Source organism: Elephas maximus, chromosome 14 (assembly GCF_024166365.1).
Source record: "Elephas maximus indicus isolate mEleMax1 chromosome 14, mEleMax1 primary haplotype, whole genome shotgun sequence".
NCBI lineage: Eukaryota > Metazoa > Chordata > Mammalia > Proboscidea > Elephantidae > Elephas > Elephas maximus.
This window is the reverse complement of record NC_064832.1, coordinates 63722119-63737530: the sequence shown is the minus strand read 5'-3', so window position 1 is coordinate 63737530 and position 15412 is coordinate 63722119. Positions and strand designations below refer to the sequence as shown.

At 35.2% G+C, this 15412-nt stretch overlaps 1 protein-coding gene across 3 annotated transcripts in view; it reads left to right on the top strand.

Moving 5' to 3' along the window:
• DACH1 (dachshund family transcription factor 1) overlaps positions 1-15412 on the top strand; it is a 485967-nt gene that overhangs the window by 420057 nt on the left and 50498 nt on the right. For all 3 annotated transcript variants that reach the window (XM_049853405.1, XM_049853407.1, XM_049853406.1), the window contains one exon: positions 9746-9897. In XM_049853405.1, the coding sequence (XP_049709362.1) occupies positions 9746-9897 (152 nt within the window). The remainder of the gene's footprint in view (positions 1-9745; positions 9898-15412) is intronic.

Here is a 15412-nt window from a genome sequence, read left to right as displayed (position 1 = left end):
TTTGCTTTCTCTTTAAATTGGTCCTATTATTCCAGTTGATATTGACTGCTAACATGTGGTTATCATTTTAATTTTTACATTTTTTATATAATTGTTAACATGTTAATTAATTTTTCTGGTTAAAAGATAATCATTTGTTAAGCTGCAATATGTGTTGTTCTGTAGTTTCCACTTATTGTTTTCTCTAAAGTAGTGATTACTCTTTCTTAAGAATTTAAAAAATAACAAGAACTCTTCTCGGAAATTAATACAACTTCTAGTCCTCTGAGCAAATGGAGTACTTAAAAAAAAAAAAAAAGTACCCTTGTTAAGGCAGCTTTCAATTGCTCCCAGGAAGATTTTCCCTTTACTATATCTAATCTGCCATCCTAGGTATTCAGAGCACCTGTCTTATAGGTGGTTAAAGTATTTTCTAATTTGATGAAATGAAGCAAAATAATTTAGGAGTTATTATAAAACGGAGCTTATAAATCTAAGTAAACTTAATCACTTCTCTTGAAATTTTGTTTGCATGAGTCATTTTTTTTAGATATTAGATTTAGTCATATTTTTAGATATTTAGATATTCATAACATCTGCAATTTGTAATTAAAAAGACACTGAAATTTTTTATTTCAAAGTGATGTTATCACCCTCCAGTCAGCATATTCCAGGAAAAAGTCTCCACTTAATAATTTTTATTAATATTTATTTATAAGAAATAACAGAATTGTGGGATTTTATGTCTGGAGGGTACTTCAGACTTTGTCTCGTTCAACCTGCTATTTTTTTTTTTTTTTAATTGGGGAAATGGAAGCCTGAATAAATTGTTATATTCTCAAGTAGCTGATACTAACTGGGCACTAAGTCATTTTCTTTATATACCTCAAAATATTTTTTAAAAAAATGCGCTATTTTGGTTATCTATAGCTAAGTAACAAATTACACCAAAGTGTAATGGCATAAGACAGCAAACGTTTGTTATCTCACAGTCCGTGTGGGATGGGAATCTGGGTGTATTTTATCTGGGTGATTCTGCTTCAATATCTCATGAGGCTGCAGCCAAACTGTTGGCTAGGATTGCAACTTCATCTAAAGGCTAAGCTGGGTGGGAGGAATCCACTTTCACACCAACACATTGCTATTGGCAGGCCTCAGTCCCTTGTCATGTGTACCTTTCCATAGGGTTCTCTCAGGACATGACAGTTGGCTTCCCCAAGTTCTGTTTAACACAAAGGAGAATGAGAGAACTAGAAGCTACAGACTTTTTATATCTAATCTTGGAAGTGACATTCCATCACTTTTGTTGCATTCTATTTGTTAGATTGAACTCAAGAGGAAGGAATTAGACACGACATGAATTAGAACAGAAGAGGGATCATCAGAAGCCATATTAGAGGCTTCTCCATGCCTACTAGAAGGTTGTAGAAAAATACTGCCTAAGCACATGTCAAATAAATTAATATATTTATTTATTATTTAACCATTTGCAGATAAAATCTCATAGATAGTGAAATTGAACATGGACTCCTGACTAAACAATAGTAATTTACTCATGCTGTTCTTTCTGATTGTGTACTGTGGTTATATAAGAGTATGTCCTGTACTTGTGAAACATCCACTTTAGTATTATAAATGTAAAAGCAAGATTGTTCAAAATAATATGCATGCACACACATATACAAGTACAGAATAAGATCAGGAGAAACACAGAATTGAAAAGTAAACAACTGGTGAATTTGAGTACAGATTTGTATTCATTTCCTATGGTTGGCATAACAAGTTACAGCTATCTTGGTATTTAAATCAACAAAAATTTAACAGCAACAACAACAAAAATCTCACAGTTCTGGAGGCCAGAAATTCAAAATGAAAGTATCAGCAGGGCTGTATTCCCTTTGGGAGCTAAAGGACAGAATCCTTCCTTGTCTCTTCCAGCTTCTGGTAGCTGCTGGCATTCCTTGACTGGTGGCCCCAAAATTCCAATCTTTACCTCTGTCTTTACATTGTCATTTTCTCTTCTCCATGTCTCCTTTTCTGTCTCTCTCAAATTTTTCTTTCTCTTATAAGGATTCTTGTCACTGGATTTAGGGTTTTTTTTTTTTTTTTTTCAAATAATCAAATAATCCCCCACGTGTCTGTCAGTTTGTCGTACTGATGTAGCATGATTCAAAATGAGAAGAAACAGCTGCAAGCATCCATTAATAATCAGAACCTGGAATGTACAAAGTATGAGTCTAGGAAAATAAAAAATCATTAAAAATGAAATGGAATGCATAAACATAGGTATCTAGGCATTAGTGAGCTGAAATGGACTGGTATTGGCCATTTTGAATCGGAGAAACATATAGTCTACTATGCTGGGAATGACAGCTTGAAGAGGAATGGTGTTGCATTCATTGTCAAAAAGAACGTTTCAATATCTATCCTGAAGTACAATGCTGTCAGTGATAGGATAATATCCATACGCCTACAAGGAAGACTAGTTAATATGACCATTCAAATTTACACACCAACCGTGAGGCCCAAAGATGAAGAAATAGATTTTTATCAGCTGCTGAAGTCTGAAATTGATCAAACATGCAATCAAGTTGCATTGATAATTACTGGCAGTTGGAATGTGAAAGTCGAAAACAAAGGAGAAGGGTCAGTAGTTGGAAAATATGGCATTGGGGATAGAAACAATACTGGAGATTGAATGATACAATTTTGCAAGACCAATGACTTCTTCATTGCAAATACCTTCTTTCACCAACATAAACAGTGACTGTACACATGGACCTCGCCAGACGGAACACACAGAAATCAAATTGACTACATCTATGGAAAGAGTCAATGGAAAAGCTCCATATCATCAGTCAGAACAAGGCCAGGGGCAGACTGTGGAACAGACCATCAATTGCTCATATGCAAGTTCAAGCTGAAACTGAAGAAAATCAGAACAAGTCCACGAGAGCCAAAATATGACCTTGAGTATATCTGACCAGAATTTAGAGACCATCTGAAGAATAGATTTGATGCATTGAACACTAGTGACTGAAGACCAGACGAGTTGTGGAATGACATCAAGGACATCATTCATGAAGAAAATAAGAAGTCATTGAAAAGACAGAAAAGAAAGGAAAGACCAAGATGGATGTCAGAGGAGACTCTGAAACTTGCTATAGAACATCGAGCAGCTAAAGCAAAAGGAAGAATTGATGAAGTAAAAGAACTGAACAGAAGATTTCAAAGAGCATCTCGAGAAGACAAAGTAAAGCATTATAATGACATGTTCAAAGAGCTGGAGATGGAAAACCAAAAAGGAAGAACACCCTTGGCGTTTCTCAAGCTGAAAGAACTGAAGAAAAAATTCAATTCAAGCCTTGAGTTGCAATAGTGAAGGAGTCTATGGGGAAAATATTAAATGATGCAGGAAGCATCAAAAGAAGTTGGAAGGAATACACAGAGTCATATACCAAAAAGAATTTGTCGATGTTCAACCATTTCAAGAGGTGGCATATGATCAGGAATCGATCGTATTGAAGGAAGAAGTCCAAGATTCATACTTCATACATTCCAGGTTCCGATTATTAATGGATGTTTGCATCTGTTTCTTCTCATTTTGAGTCGTGCCACATCAGCAAATGAAGGTCCCGAAAGCTTTACTCCATCCAAGTCATTAAGGTCGACTCTACTTTGAGGAGGCAGCTCTTCCCCAGTCATCTTTTGAGTGCTTTTGAAGAAAAATTCAGACCTCGAGTTGCAATAGTGGAGGAATCTATGGGGAAAATATTAAACGATGCAGGAAGCATGAAAAGTAGATGGAAGGAATACACAGAGTCATTATACCAAAAAGAATTAGTCAATGTTCAACCATCTCAAGAGGTGGCATATGATCAGGAACCCATGGTACTGAAGGAAGAAGTCCAAGCTGCTCTGAAGGCATTGGTGAAAAACAAGGCTCTAGGAATTGATGGAATATCAGTTGAGATGTTTCAACAAACAGATGAAACGCTGGAGGTGCTCACTTGTCTATGCCAAGAAATATGGAAGACAGCTTCCTGGCCAACTGACTGGAAGAGATCCATATTTATGCCTGTTCCCAAGAAAGGTGATCCAACCGAATGTGGAAATTATAGAACAATATCATTAATATCACACGCAAGCAAAATTTTGCTGAAGATCATTAAAAAACGGCAGCAGCAGTATATCAACAGGGAACTGCCAGAAATTCAGGCTGGTTTCAGAAGAGGATGTGGAACCAGGGATATCATTGCTGATGTCAGATGGATCCTGGCTGAAAGCAGAAAATACCAGAAGGATGTTTATCTGTGTTTTATTGACTATGCAAAGGCATTCGACTGTGTGAATCATAACAAATTATGGATAACATTGTGAAGAATGGGAATTCCAGAACTCTTAATTGTGCCCATGAAGAACCTTTACATAGATCAAGGGGCAGTTGTTCGGACAGAACAAGGGAATACTGATTTGTTTAAAGTCAGGAAAGGTGTGTGTCAGGGTTGCATTCTTTCACCATACCTATTCAATCTGTATGCTGAGCAAATAATCCGAGAACCTGGGGCATCAGGATTGGAGGAAGACTCATTAACAACCTGCGTTATGCAGATGACACAACCTTGCTTGCTGAAAGTGAAGAGGACTTGAAGCACTTACTAATGAAGATCAAAGACCACAGCCTTCAGTATGGATTGCATCTGAACATAAAGAAAACAAAAATCCTCACAACTGGACCAATGAGCAACATCATGATAAATGGAGAAAAGATTGACATTGTCAAGGATTTCATTTTACTTGGATCCACAATCAACAGCCATGGAAGCAGCAGTCAAGAAATCAAAAGATGCACTGCATTGGGTAAATCTGCTGCAAAGGACCCCTTGAAAGTATTGAAGAGCAAAGATGTCACCCTGAAGACTAAGGTGTGCCTGACCCAAGCCATCGTATTTTCAATCACATCATATGCATGTGAAAGCTGGACAATGAATAAGGAAGACCGAAGAAGAATTGACACCTTTGAATTGTGGTGTTGGCGAAGAATATTGAATATACCATGGACTGCCAAAAGAGCAAACAAATCTGTCTTGGAAGAAATACAATCAGAATGCTCCTTAGAAGCAAGGATGGCGAGACTCTGTCTTACATACTTTGGACATGTTGTCAGGAGGGATCAGTCCCTGGAGAAGGACATCATGCTTGGCAGAGTACAGGGTCAATGGAAAAGAGGAAGAACCTCAACGAGGTAGATTGTCTCAGTGGCTGCAACGATGAGCTCAAGCATAACAACGATTGTGAGGATGGCTCAGGACCAGACAGTGTTTCGTTCTGTTGTGCATAGGGCCACTATGAGTTGAAACCGGCTTGACGGCACCTAACAACAACAAATAATAATCAGTATGATCTCTTCATCTCAAGATCCTTCACTGAATTACATCTGTGAGACCTTTTTCCCAAATATGGTCACATTCACAGGCCCCTGGGATGATTGTTGTTGGTGGTGTTGTTAGGTGCCTTTCTAGTCGATTCCAACTCATAGTGACCCTACGCACCACAGAATGAAACACTGCTGAGCATGCACCATCCTCCCAATTGTTGCTATACTTGTGTCCATTGTTGTAGGCAATGTGTTAATCCACCCCATTGAGGATCTTCCTCTTTTTCAATGACCCTCTATTTTACCAAGCATGATGTCCTTCTCTAGTGACTGATCCCTCCTGATAACATGTCCAAAGTATGTGAGTCGTAGCCTCACCATCGTTGCTTCTACGGAGCATTCTGGTTGTACTTCCTCCAAGACAGATTTGTTCATTCTTTTGACAATCCATGGTATATTCACTATTCTTTGCCAACACCACAATTCAAAGAGGTCAATTCTTCGGTCTTCCTCATTCATTGTCCAGGTTTCGCGTGCATATGATGCAGTTGAAAACACCATGGGTTGGGTCAGGCACACCTTAGTCCTCAAGGTGACGTCTTTGCTTTTCAACACATTAAAGAGTCTTTTGCAGCCAATTTGCCCCATGCAATGCTTCTTGGATTTCTTGACTGTTGCTTCCATGGTGTTGATTATGAATCCAAGTAAAATGAAATCCTTGACAACCTCAATCTTTTCTTCATTCGTCATGATGTTGTTTATTGGTCCAGCTCTGAGAATTTTTGTTTTCTTTATGTTGAGGTGTAATCCATACTGCGAGCTGTGGTCTTTGATTTTCATAAATAAGTTCTTCAAGCCCTCTTCACTTTCAGGAAGCAAGGTTGTGTCATCTCCATAATGCAGGTTGTTAATGAATTTTCCTCCAATCCTGATGCCCCATTCTTCTTCACATAGTCCAGTTTCTCGAATTATTTGCTCAACATACAGATTGATTAGGATGTGGCTATGTCTTTTGGCGGACTGCCATTCAATCCACTACAGAAGTATACAGAAATTCTTTGTATAGTTTTTGCCATTTTTCCATTGTTTGGAATTACTTAAAAGTGAATTTAAAAAAACAGAAAACACCAATAACATTGTTAAATACTATAATCAAAGATCATTGGATCTGACAAAATTTTTTTTAAAGCTAAACTTTAAACAAAATATGTATAGATATATTAACTTAGAATACAACATTTTGTGAATTTATGCTTCTTGATCATTCAGTGTTTGAAGCCTGTGGAGATTATGTGATGTCAAAATACTCTTCCACTTTGCCAGTCCTCTCAAACTGTTGCTTTAAGTTTCTTAGAACATTTAGGAGATCAAAGGTCATTCCTATTTCAAAAGGAAGAACTGTGTTCCCAGTTTTATAGTCTTTGTAGAAAGAACTAAATGAGACTCCTTATCATGTTAAATGCCACAAGATGACAACTTTTTTCTCACATGTTAGGGTCTTGAGGCTCAAGGGATCATTTTTGTTTTTGCTTGTTTGATCTTTGATTTGTTTGTCTTCTTTTAAAGATATATATTGATTCTAAGCAGTTGAATCACATTTAAAAAAATTTCTCAGGCAGTCATTCTGCCCAAAATTTGCTTGCTTCATACCTGTGTGTTGAATTAAAGTGGACTTTTCATTGTTTCTTCTATGGAAAATGATAAATGAATGATTGAATCAGATAAGTTTATACCAAATAATAATCTAATCACATATGGTTGCAGTCATGAGGATCAAGAGGAGCATTCCACTGAAGCAATTTTAGGGAAAAAGAATCGCAAACACGTACACCTATACACATGCGCGAAGGCACACACGTGCATAGAAACACACACACACAAGCATAGAACAATTTCAGACTTATACTGGAAAAAAATAGAGTTGTTAAACATATCAACAGTCTTGAAGATGGCATAGAACTGGACAGTATTTCCTTCCGTTATAAGTAAGGTCATCGTGAGTCTGCGCCAACTCAATGGCATCTAACAACAACAAGGGGATGAGATGGAAGGCTATGTTTTAGGGCTACGGAAATTATCTATTTAGCAATCCAGGTCAGTCATGCTAATCTAGATGAGATTCTTGAGGCTTGAAGATTGTGTTTTTCAGCTTTCTATACCCAGTGTCTAGCATGTTGTCTAGGTTAAGTAAACATTTTTACATAAATGTACGCATCAGGACTGATTTAATGAATGAATTCACACAATACCCAAGCATACCGGTTGCCGTCGATTCCAAATCAGCGACCCTATAGAATAGAGTAGAACTGCCCTGAAGGGGCTGGTGGATTCAAACCGTGACCTTTTGTTTAGCAGCCAAGTCCTTAACCACCAGGGCTCTAGGCGCCCAAGCAAAGCATAGTCAACTATAAATGTATTGAAATTGAATCAAATAAAATGAGGTTGATGAAATTCTAAACAAATATGTATATGTGTATGTGTATACATGTAAGTGGTGATTTTTTTTTTTTTCCCTTGGATAATCTTTAAGAATTGTGGGAGTATAGATACTAAAGCTAAAAGCAACCTCAGGTGGTCGTCAGCTTCTATGCCTTTCTTCAAGAGACAAGCAATTATCATCCCCATGATCTATTAAGCCACATTTTCTTTAGCATGTGACAGCTGAGTTGATGCTGATCGAAAAATATTGCTCTCCATTCTTAAACACTTTCACATGCACATAGATGTTTAACAAGTGCCTTTCTGAAGCTATTATGAGAAAACACTAGCAGCCTTGGTCCAGAGCAGTAATTTATGACAGCGAGGTAAGTGGCGTCCGAGATCACCTTGATCACATTAGCCATGCAGTAGTCCCACCGCTGCAGTGCAGCTTCGCTTTAACCCTTGGTGACAACAGCGATAAGAAAAAATAACAACACAATGAGTCTGAGTTTTGCAGCTTACTCAGTTTCTTCTTCTAGCACCTACCACCTTAGATCACCTGTCAGAAAGTTAACAGAAGAAGGGGTGGAAGGAGACACTGTAGAGGAGTGAGTGAGTGAGCACAAAAGGAGGGCCATTAATAGAAGGCCTGTGTCCACTACTTCCCTTCCCAACCTTTCTTCCCTTTTGGTTCATTAACTAGAAATGTGGAAAAATGAGGGAGATGAACTTAACTTGTTCTGATATTAGAGACAGGAAAGTGTGGCAGCTCCCATAGTATTTCTTCCCCAGAGGGAAGTAATTGGGAAATGTGTTGTGTGGTTAGGAGTTGTAATGAAAAATAAAGGCATGATCGAGGCGAACAGTGGAATCAAATTGTAAGCATAAAGACAAGTGTGCCGAAGTTTTCAGTCACTTGCAAAATTGAGAGATACTATCAGGGCTGTGCAAATACACTGCTCTGATTAATTTTCCTGGGGTGAAATATGAAAATATTTATAAAATGGAGAAGCCTGCCATGAATAAAATTTCCTTTGTGATGATAATAACCTAAAATCAGCCATAACTTGTGTCTATGTTATGTGAAACTGTAAATGTTTAATTAAATAATAAAGAACTGAATAAAAAAAAGATTCACTGTGGGGAAAAAGGAGAATCTGTATTTGGGGCATTACTCTAAGCTGCTTCAATTGTTGAATAATATTCAATGAATGAAGTAAAGACATATATATATTAGAAGGTTTTATATTTGATTGTCTAAATATTGTTATGGAAATTGTATTTTCGTTAAACCTCTTTCCTTGGATAAAATACATCACTTTTCAATATGAAGGTAAAAGGCTATTATTAAAAGGCATTCAAGTTCAAATGAATTAGATCTTTAGCTCTAATGATATCGAACAATTCAATCATATTTGAGGAAGGATATATTTGGATTCCAGTTTTTCTTCTTAGACGTGTAATGAAAGATTTTAATTGTACGTTCTTTTATAGATTCCTGAAGACTATATTTGAAGAGATCACTGATATAAAAGAAGGGTTAATTGAGAAAGAAACATACTAATATACAAACATTTTTCTTATATCAAGTTCTAGAAATATTCCATTGTCAATCTAAACTGAACAAACTCAAATGAGATAATTGGGAAGGTGCCTATAAAGTCAGCCTAAATATATTATCACAACTATATATGAGATAATATTTGTTTTAAAAAGATTCTATGGCACTGTAAACTCAGTCTCATTAGAGACTGCATTTAAAAGGCTTATAAAGTTACTCATTAATGTTATCTTGTTGTATCTCCACAGCTTTTTCATTAAAGAAAATTCAGCAGAAAGCATTTTCTCCTGATAGCAGGAACCAATTTGCAATAAATGTTCTGGAAACCACTAGGGAAGCCATTACTGAGGTCTAATAAAAACAGACAAGCGTAACTTGTTCTATATTTTTGTTTCAATCACATACAGATGAGACCCCGCTTTCCACACCAACAGCAAGAGACAGCCTTGACAAACTTTCTCTAACTGGGCATGGACAACCACTACCTCCAGGTTTTCCATCTCCTTTTCTGTTTCCTGATGGATTGTCTTCCATAGAGACCCTTCTGACTAACATACAGGTAGGACTTTTTGCAATCTGGAAAAAGGAGAACACGGAAGAAGATTGTCATAGACTGAGTTTTTCAAACTTCATACAATTCCAACTTAATCCGTTTATGAGATTGACTATTGTATTAAACTTTTTTCCAGCAATTTAGATTTCAAACCTGCTACACTAATCAAATTGGTTTAGAAATACTCAAATACATATATTATTAAGTCAGTATAAAAACTTAGATGAAAGTGGCATGGGTATTTTTTAAATAATTCTGCTTAAATGCTCCCTTTATTGCTGACCAATGGTATGAATCAAACTGTTTAAGTTGTCTGATTTACAAATGACAGCACACCAGTTCTAATAAATATTTAGTTATTTTTAAACTGCTGGCTTTCCAGTGAGGAAATATGTTTAGTCATTTGAAATATGTCTAATATAAAGGAATAAAAAAAATCCCTTCTTTCATAAATAAAGTTTGTTTCAGTTAATAGAGTTTCTTCAAAGAACAGACTTCAAAAAGCCATACAAAACTTTCTGCGGATTTCCTATGTAGTCCTCAGGATGTATATTTTATGTACAGTACATTATGAATCACGACTACTCACAGTTAATAATAACATAGAGCATGGAGCCAAGATAATAAGTGTTTGGGATAGAAGACCACATTTTTTTTTTTTTTTGCCCACACATGAAGTGATCATGTGGGTCGCAGATGGAGATTTTTGCCATCCACATCTCCATATTTGGAGCAGCTAGTAGTAGGCATGCTTGCAGATACAGTACTGGTACTTTTTTTTTTCATCCTACCACTCCATCCTCAGTGATATTTTCTGTACACAATTCCTCCCATATTAAACCTTCTCCCAATAGAAATGTAGTTAATTTTATTTACCTCTCCAAGGACATAACAGAAGGCCTTTAATGTAACATATCTCCTCATCTATTAATATGGCATTTTTAATACTAATGTAATTAGAGTCTCCAGAACTGTATTCAACTTTAAGGTTTTATATCTTTGTAACTGAAATAAATCATCAACCCAGCCTGATCTTAATCATGACCAAATAGTTGATTATATTTTTTAAAAAAGTAAGACTCTTTTTCCCCTAAATTTGACTCATATTGTTTTCTATGAGGTAGAATTTTCAATGAATTTCTCCCTTCTTAAATGCTTTCAGAAAATACCCCTCGACATTTCAGAATTTATACTCTGAAAAGGAAGGGAACAATTCATTTTCGCATGTATACAACTCTACATGAAGCAAAGAAAAAAGCTAAACATTTACTTAAAATTCTCTGTGTATTCGTATGTATCAATCACTAACAAAATCCATTTCAACCAGGCCAGTGGAGATTTATTTTCAAGAGAGAAAATACTTTTGGGTTTCATCAGTGTAAACCAGCATGTTTATCTGAAGAATGGGTTTACACACGGACTTTTTATTGAATGTGACTGCCACAGCTCTAAGTCAAGTACTGTCAGTTTGGGAGTACAGCCAAATCAGTATCCATCCTCCCACTCCAGGCCAGTAATATCAAGACTGAGAATGTTATCCACATCACTTTAAATTCTAATTATTTCTTTAAAAAAAGGAAAGAAGGGAAGACCCTAGTTTTAAAATGTGAAGATTTTGAACAGAGAATTTATTTTATTGAAGATGTCTGTAGATTTAATATAGTCTCTTTTTCAACCATATGCCTTGAGAACATATTTCAGTAAGAGTTGACGATAGGAAAATATTCAAGACAAAGTAAATTACTTATTTCTAATCCCAAAGCATTAGGACCTGGGTCTGATAAAGTTAGAACACTTTTACAGTAAGAATGCTTCATTAAAAATACATTATGCTTGTTCAGTGCAAACTTACATACATGTATGTGTGTGTATAAGTATCATGTATTTATATGTATGTATTTTCTATATATGCATGTATCTTTGCATGCAGATATGTATACATAAGGTAAAATAAAAATTAAAAAATATATCAAAAATCTTACTGAGTTTCATACCCAGTAATGCGTGTGCATGTGCACGCACACACACACACAGTCTGGGTTTTATGGTAGGTAATGGTTTCACTCATTTTACAAAAGGTCATAGATGCTAGCTTTTTTATTATTGCCACATTTATTGAGTTATAGTAATATCCTAGGAGTGGTATAGAATGTTTAAACAGTCACGACCCTGGCTTATTGGGCATACAGTATAAATGTGTTTGCCATCCAAATTCTAATTTGGGTAATTACATTCTGCCTACCTCAATTTCCTCTGAAGTTTCAATTATATATAATGGGGTTCTCTGCTTTCCATATCAAAATGGTAACATACCTTTTGTGTAGTAAGTTTAAAGCTCCATATTTCCTTTGGAGATACTTTATCAGACTGGCAATGAAAAGGAGATGAGTTGAAAATTGTTGATATTTCTCAAATCATACAATTCTATATCTGAAAAAATAAAAGATTTATTATGCATATTTGCCATTTTAATTAAATGAGAGCTCAGTGTTATAGCTTTCAAAACATTTGGGTTACATTTAATTTTAATGTACATAAAAACTATTTTTTAGAATTATTGACTATAAAACTTAAAAGTAATGTGTTTAATGAGTTATTGTTCTAATAGCCAGTAATTTAATTTCATGATATACTATTGTTTGGCAATTCTAAATTTTTAAATTTATGATGTTTACTACAGATGTCCACTTCATGATACCATTATGAAATTTAAATTTTCATGTATTTTATTTCATTGTACTTTCAAAGAAACATATGGAAAAATGCTATGTTTATATATAGAATTTTAGGCACCCGATTTGTTAGCTACTAATTTTTTGAATGCTATACCAAGAGTCCATGGGTAGTGCAAACAATTAAGCACTCGAGTAGATTGGCAGTTCTAACTCACCAAGAATCACCTTGGGAGACAGTCACGGAGATCCGCTTCTGAAAGGTCACAGCCTTGAAAACCCTATGGAGCACAGTTCTGTCCTGTGAACATGGGGTTGCCATGAGTTAGAATCACTCAATGGTAGCTAACAATAACAGCTATACTGCTCCTCCTTGACACTTGAGTATTTTAGAGCTTAAAGGTAATAATAGATATAGATATGTACAGTAATGGATAGTAATTTCACTTTCGTGAGTAATAGGGATATATTTTGTATTTTTTTCTCTTTAGTTTTGTTTACTTTATATAGAATTTAATTTATGTTTTTCAATGGAGCAGTCTTTTAATTATGGCTTCCTCATTCAAACACGTCCATGGAGAACCCTGTGAGGTTCCGTGTGGGGAAACTAGAACGTCATGTCAGCTAACCAGATATGAAACCTCAAACATTGGCTGCCACTTGAACATACAGAAAGCAGAATTTTATCCATCAAGTCTCCATCTGAACTTTCTTGCTGTACATCATAACTAGAACCTACTGGTGTATAGGAATGGGAGAAAATAATTTCCTTTTCTAATCTTATTACAAAAAGGATTTTCAATGGTTTGCAAATATTAAAATAAGAAAAAGTAAGTAAAAAGGGGAAATGTAAAATAAGAATAAAGAATATAAAATCTTAGTTAGAGGTGAGGTTAGCATTGAAGATACGGCTATGAGGGGAAATATGTAGGAGTTTAGTTCGTTTTGATTTGTCTACATGGGGGAAGTAAGCAAACAAGAAAGACTTAAAAGGTGTATTAAAACCTCAATAAATGGCAGTCCAAGATTGATTCACTGGGTCTAGTAAACAAACTTAATCTAACCATGGTGTTTAAGAAGTATTCTCTACTTCTGTGTTTGAGGCAAGAAAACGAAAAAAGAATTTAACTAAGACTGAAATACTCTTGTTTTACATCTTCAAGTCATTAGGTTTAAATGTCATGGCTAATAATTTTACTTTACTATGTTTTAAAAGAAATCGAGTTTGTTTATTTGTATTATTAAAACATAACTTTAATTATAATAGGGTTATAAGAATTAGAAGAAAAATTTGCCTTCCCTTCAAAAAAAGAAGACATGGTGTTCAAAATATGGTTAGGCTAAGATCAAATATATTGGTCCTGTATTATATGCTCTTATCTTTAATCATAACTATATGTCTTTTTCTCCTCTTTGTTCCTATTACCAGTTTTGTACATGGAGCAATAAAAACTAATAAAATATAGCCAATAATCTAATCACAGTTTACTGTGATGGAGAGAATAACATTAACCTTTTCAAAATCCTGGACTATTCACCATACTTATTAATTTCTATCTTGTACAAAAACAGTGATAATAAGAGTAATAGTAACAGCTAATATTTATTGATCAATCATAATATGTCAGCCTCTATGTTTTTCTCATGTTAATTAAAAACAACATTTCATTGATTCTTCTTTATAATCCTATAAAGGAGATTTCATTGTTATCCCCATTTGGTAGTTGAAAGAAGGAAGGCAGTCAAGTCATTTGATCAAGGTCACACAGGTGGTGGTGGAGCCTAGATTTAAACATAGGTAGATGATTCCAGAGCCTATATCACCATATTACCACACAGGATCGTATGAATCATGAGATGGGTTTTTATCTAGAGTCGCTTTTGACAGTCAAACTCATTGACTAACTTTGGAGAACAGTAATCATAATATTAAACTAAGTATGCTATTTCTTTTGTAACAGGAGCTTCTGGAAAAATGCATCAATTTTGCCATTTTTTTTTTTTTTTTTTCTGTCAACAGAAGCTCCTGGTTTCAAGGAACATTATTCTTTCTCATCCTGAAAGGAGACTAGGAGAGTATTACAAGAAAAAAAGAGATTAAACACCTTGGGAGTCCTAATCCAGGCTTAGTCAACTCACTAGTTTGGGCTCTTGGGCAAGTCACTAGTCCTTGTGGACCTTGGGTTTCTCATCCGTAAAAGATTTTGGTTAGAATGGGTGATCCTGAAAATTCACTTCGACTGGAGCATTTTACTCATATTACTCATCTCTACTGGATTTACACTTGTTGAACACAAATATTGTAATGTAGGTTTGGCACTCAAGGAAGCTTGCTTTTCATCTGATTCTAAAAGAAATTTATATAAAGTACAAACATGGACTAAGTAAACTTTGCCTCTAAAATTTAACTAACACATTAAGGAAAAAATTTCAGTCCTCAGATACAACAAGCACATATACTTTCTAAAAAAAAAAAATATACTTTCTAAGCAACAGAAATTGTAGAAACAGTCACAGATCACTTCCAGAGCCTTTTCTTTTTTCTTAAAAAAAATTTATGGACTCACTTCTTCTCTGAAAAGTGATGAAGATAATTTAATTTGTAACATAAATCATTTTTGGAAACAAAGACATTTGTATAATATGGCAATCATTATGCCTCTTCACTTGGGTAAAAGAAATTTGAGGCCAATCAACCATTGTCTTATTACTGCTGTACCATACAGTTAGGTTTAAAATAAATAGAGAAAACGTATTTCTGTAGAATTGTCATTATCCAACTTCAACATCATGAGAACAGACCTCCCCTTGGAGGAAAAACTCATTTTTTAAGCGTTCTGTCTTGCGCT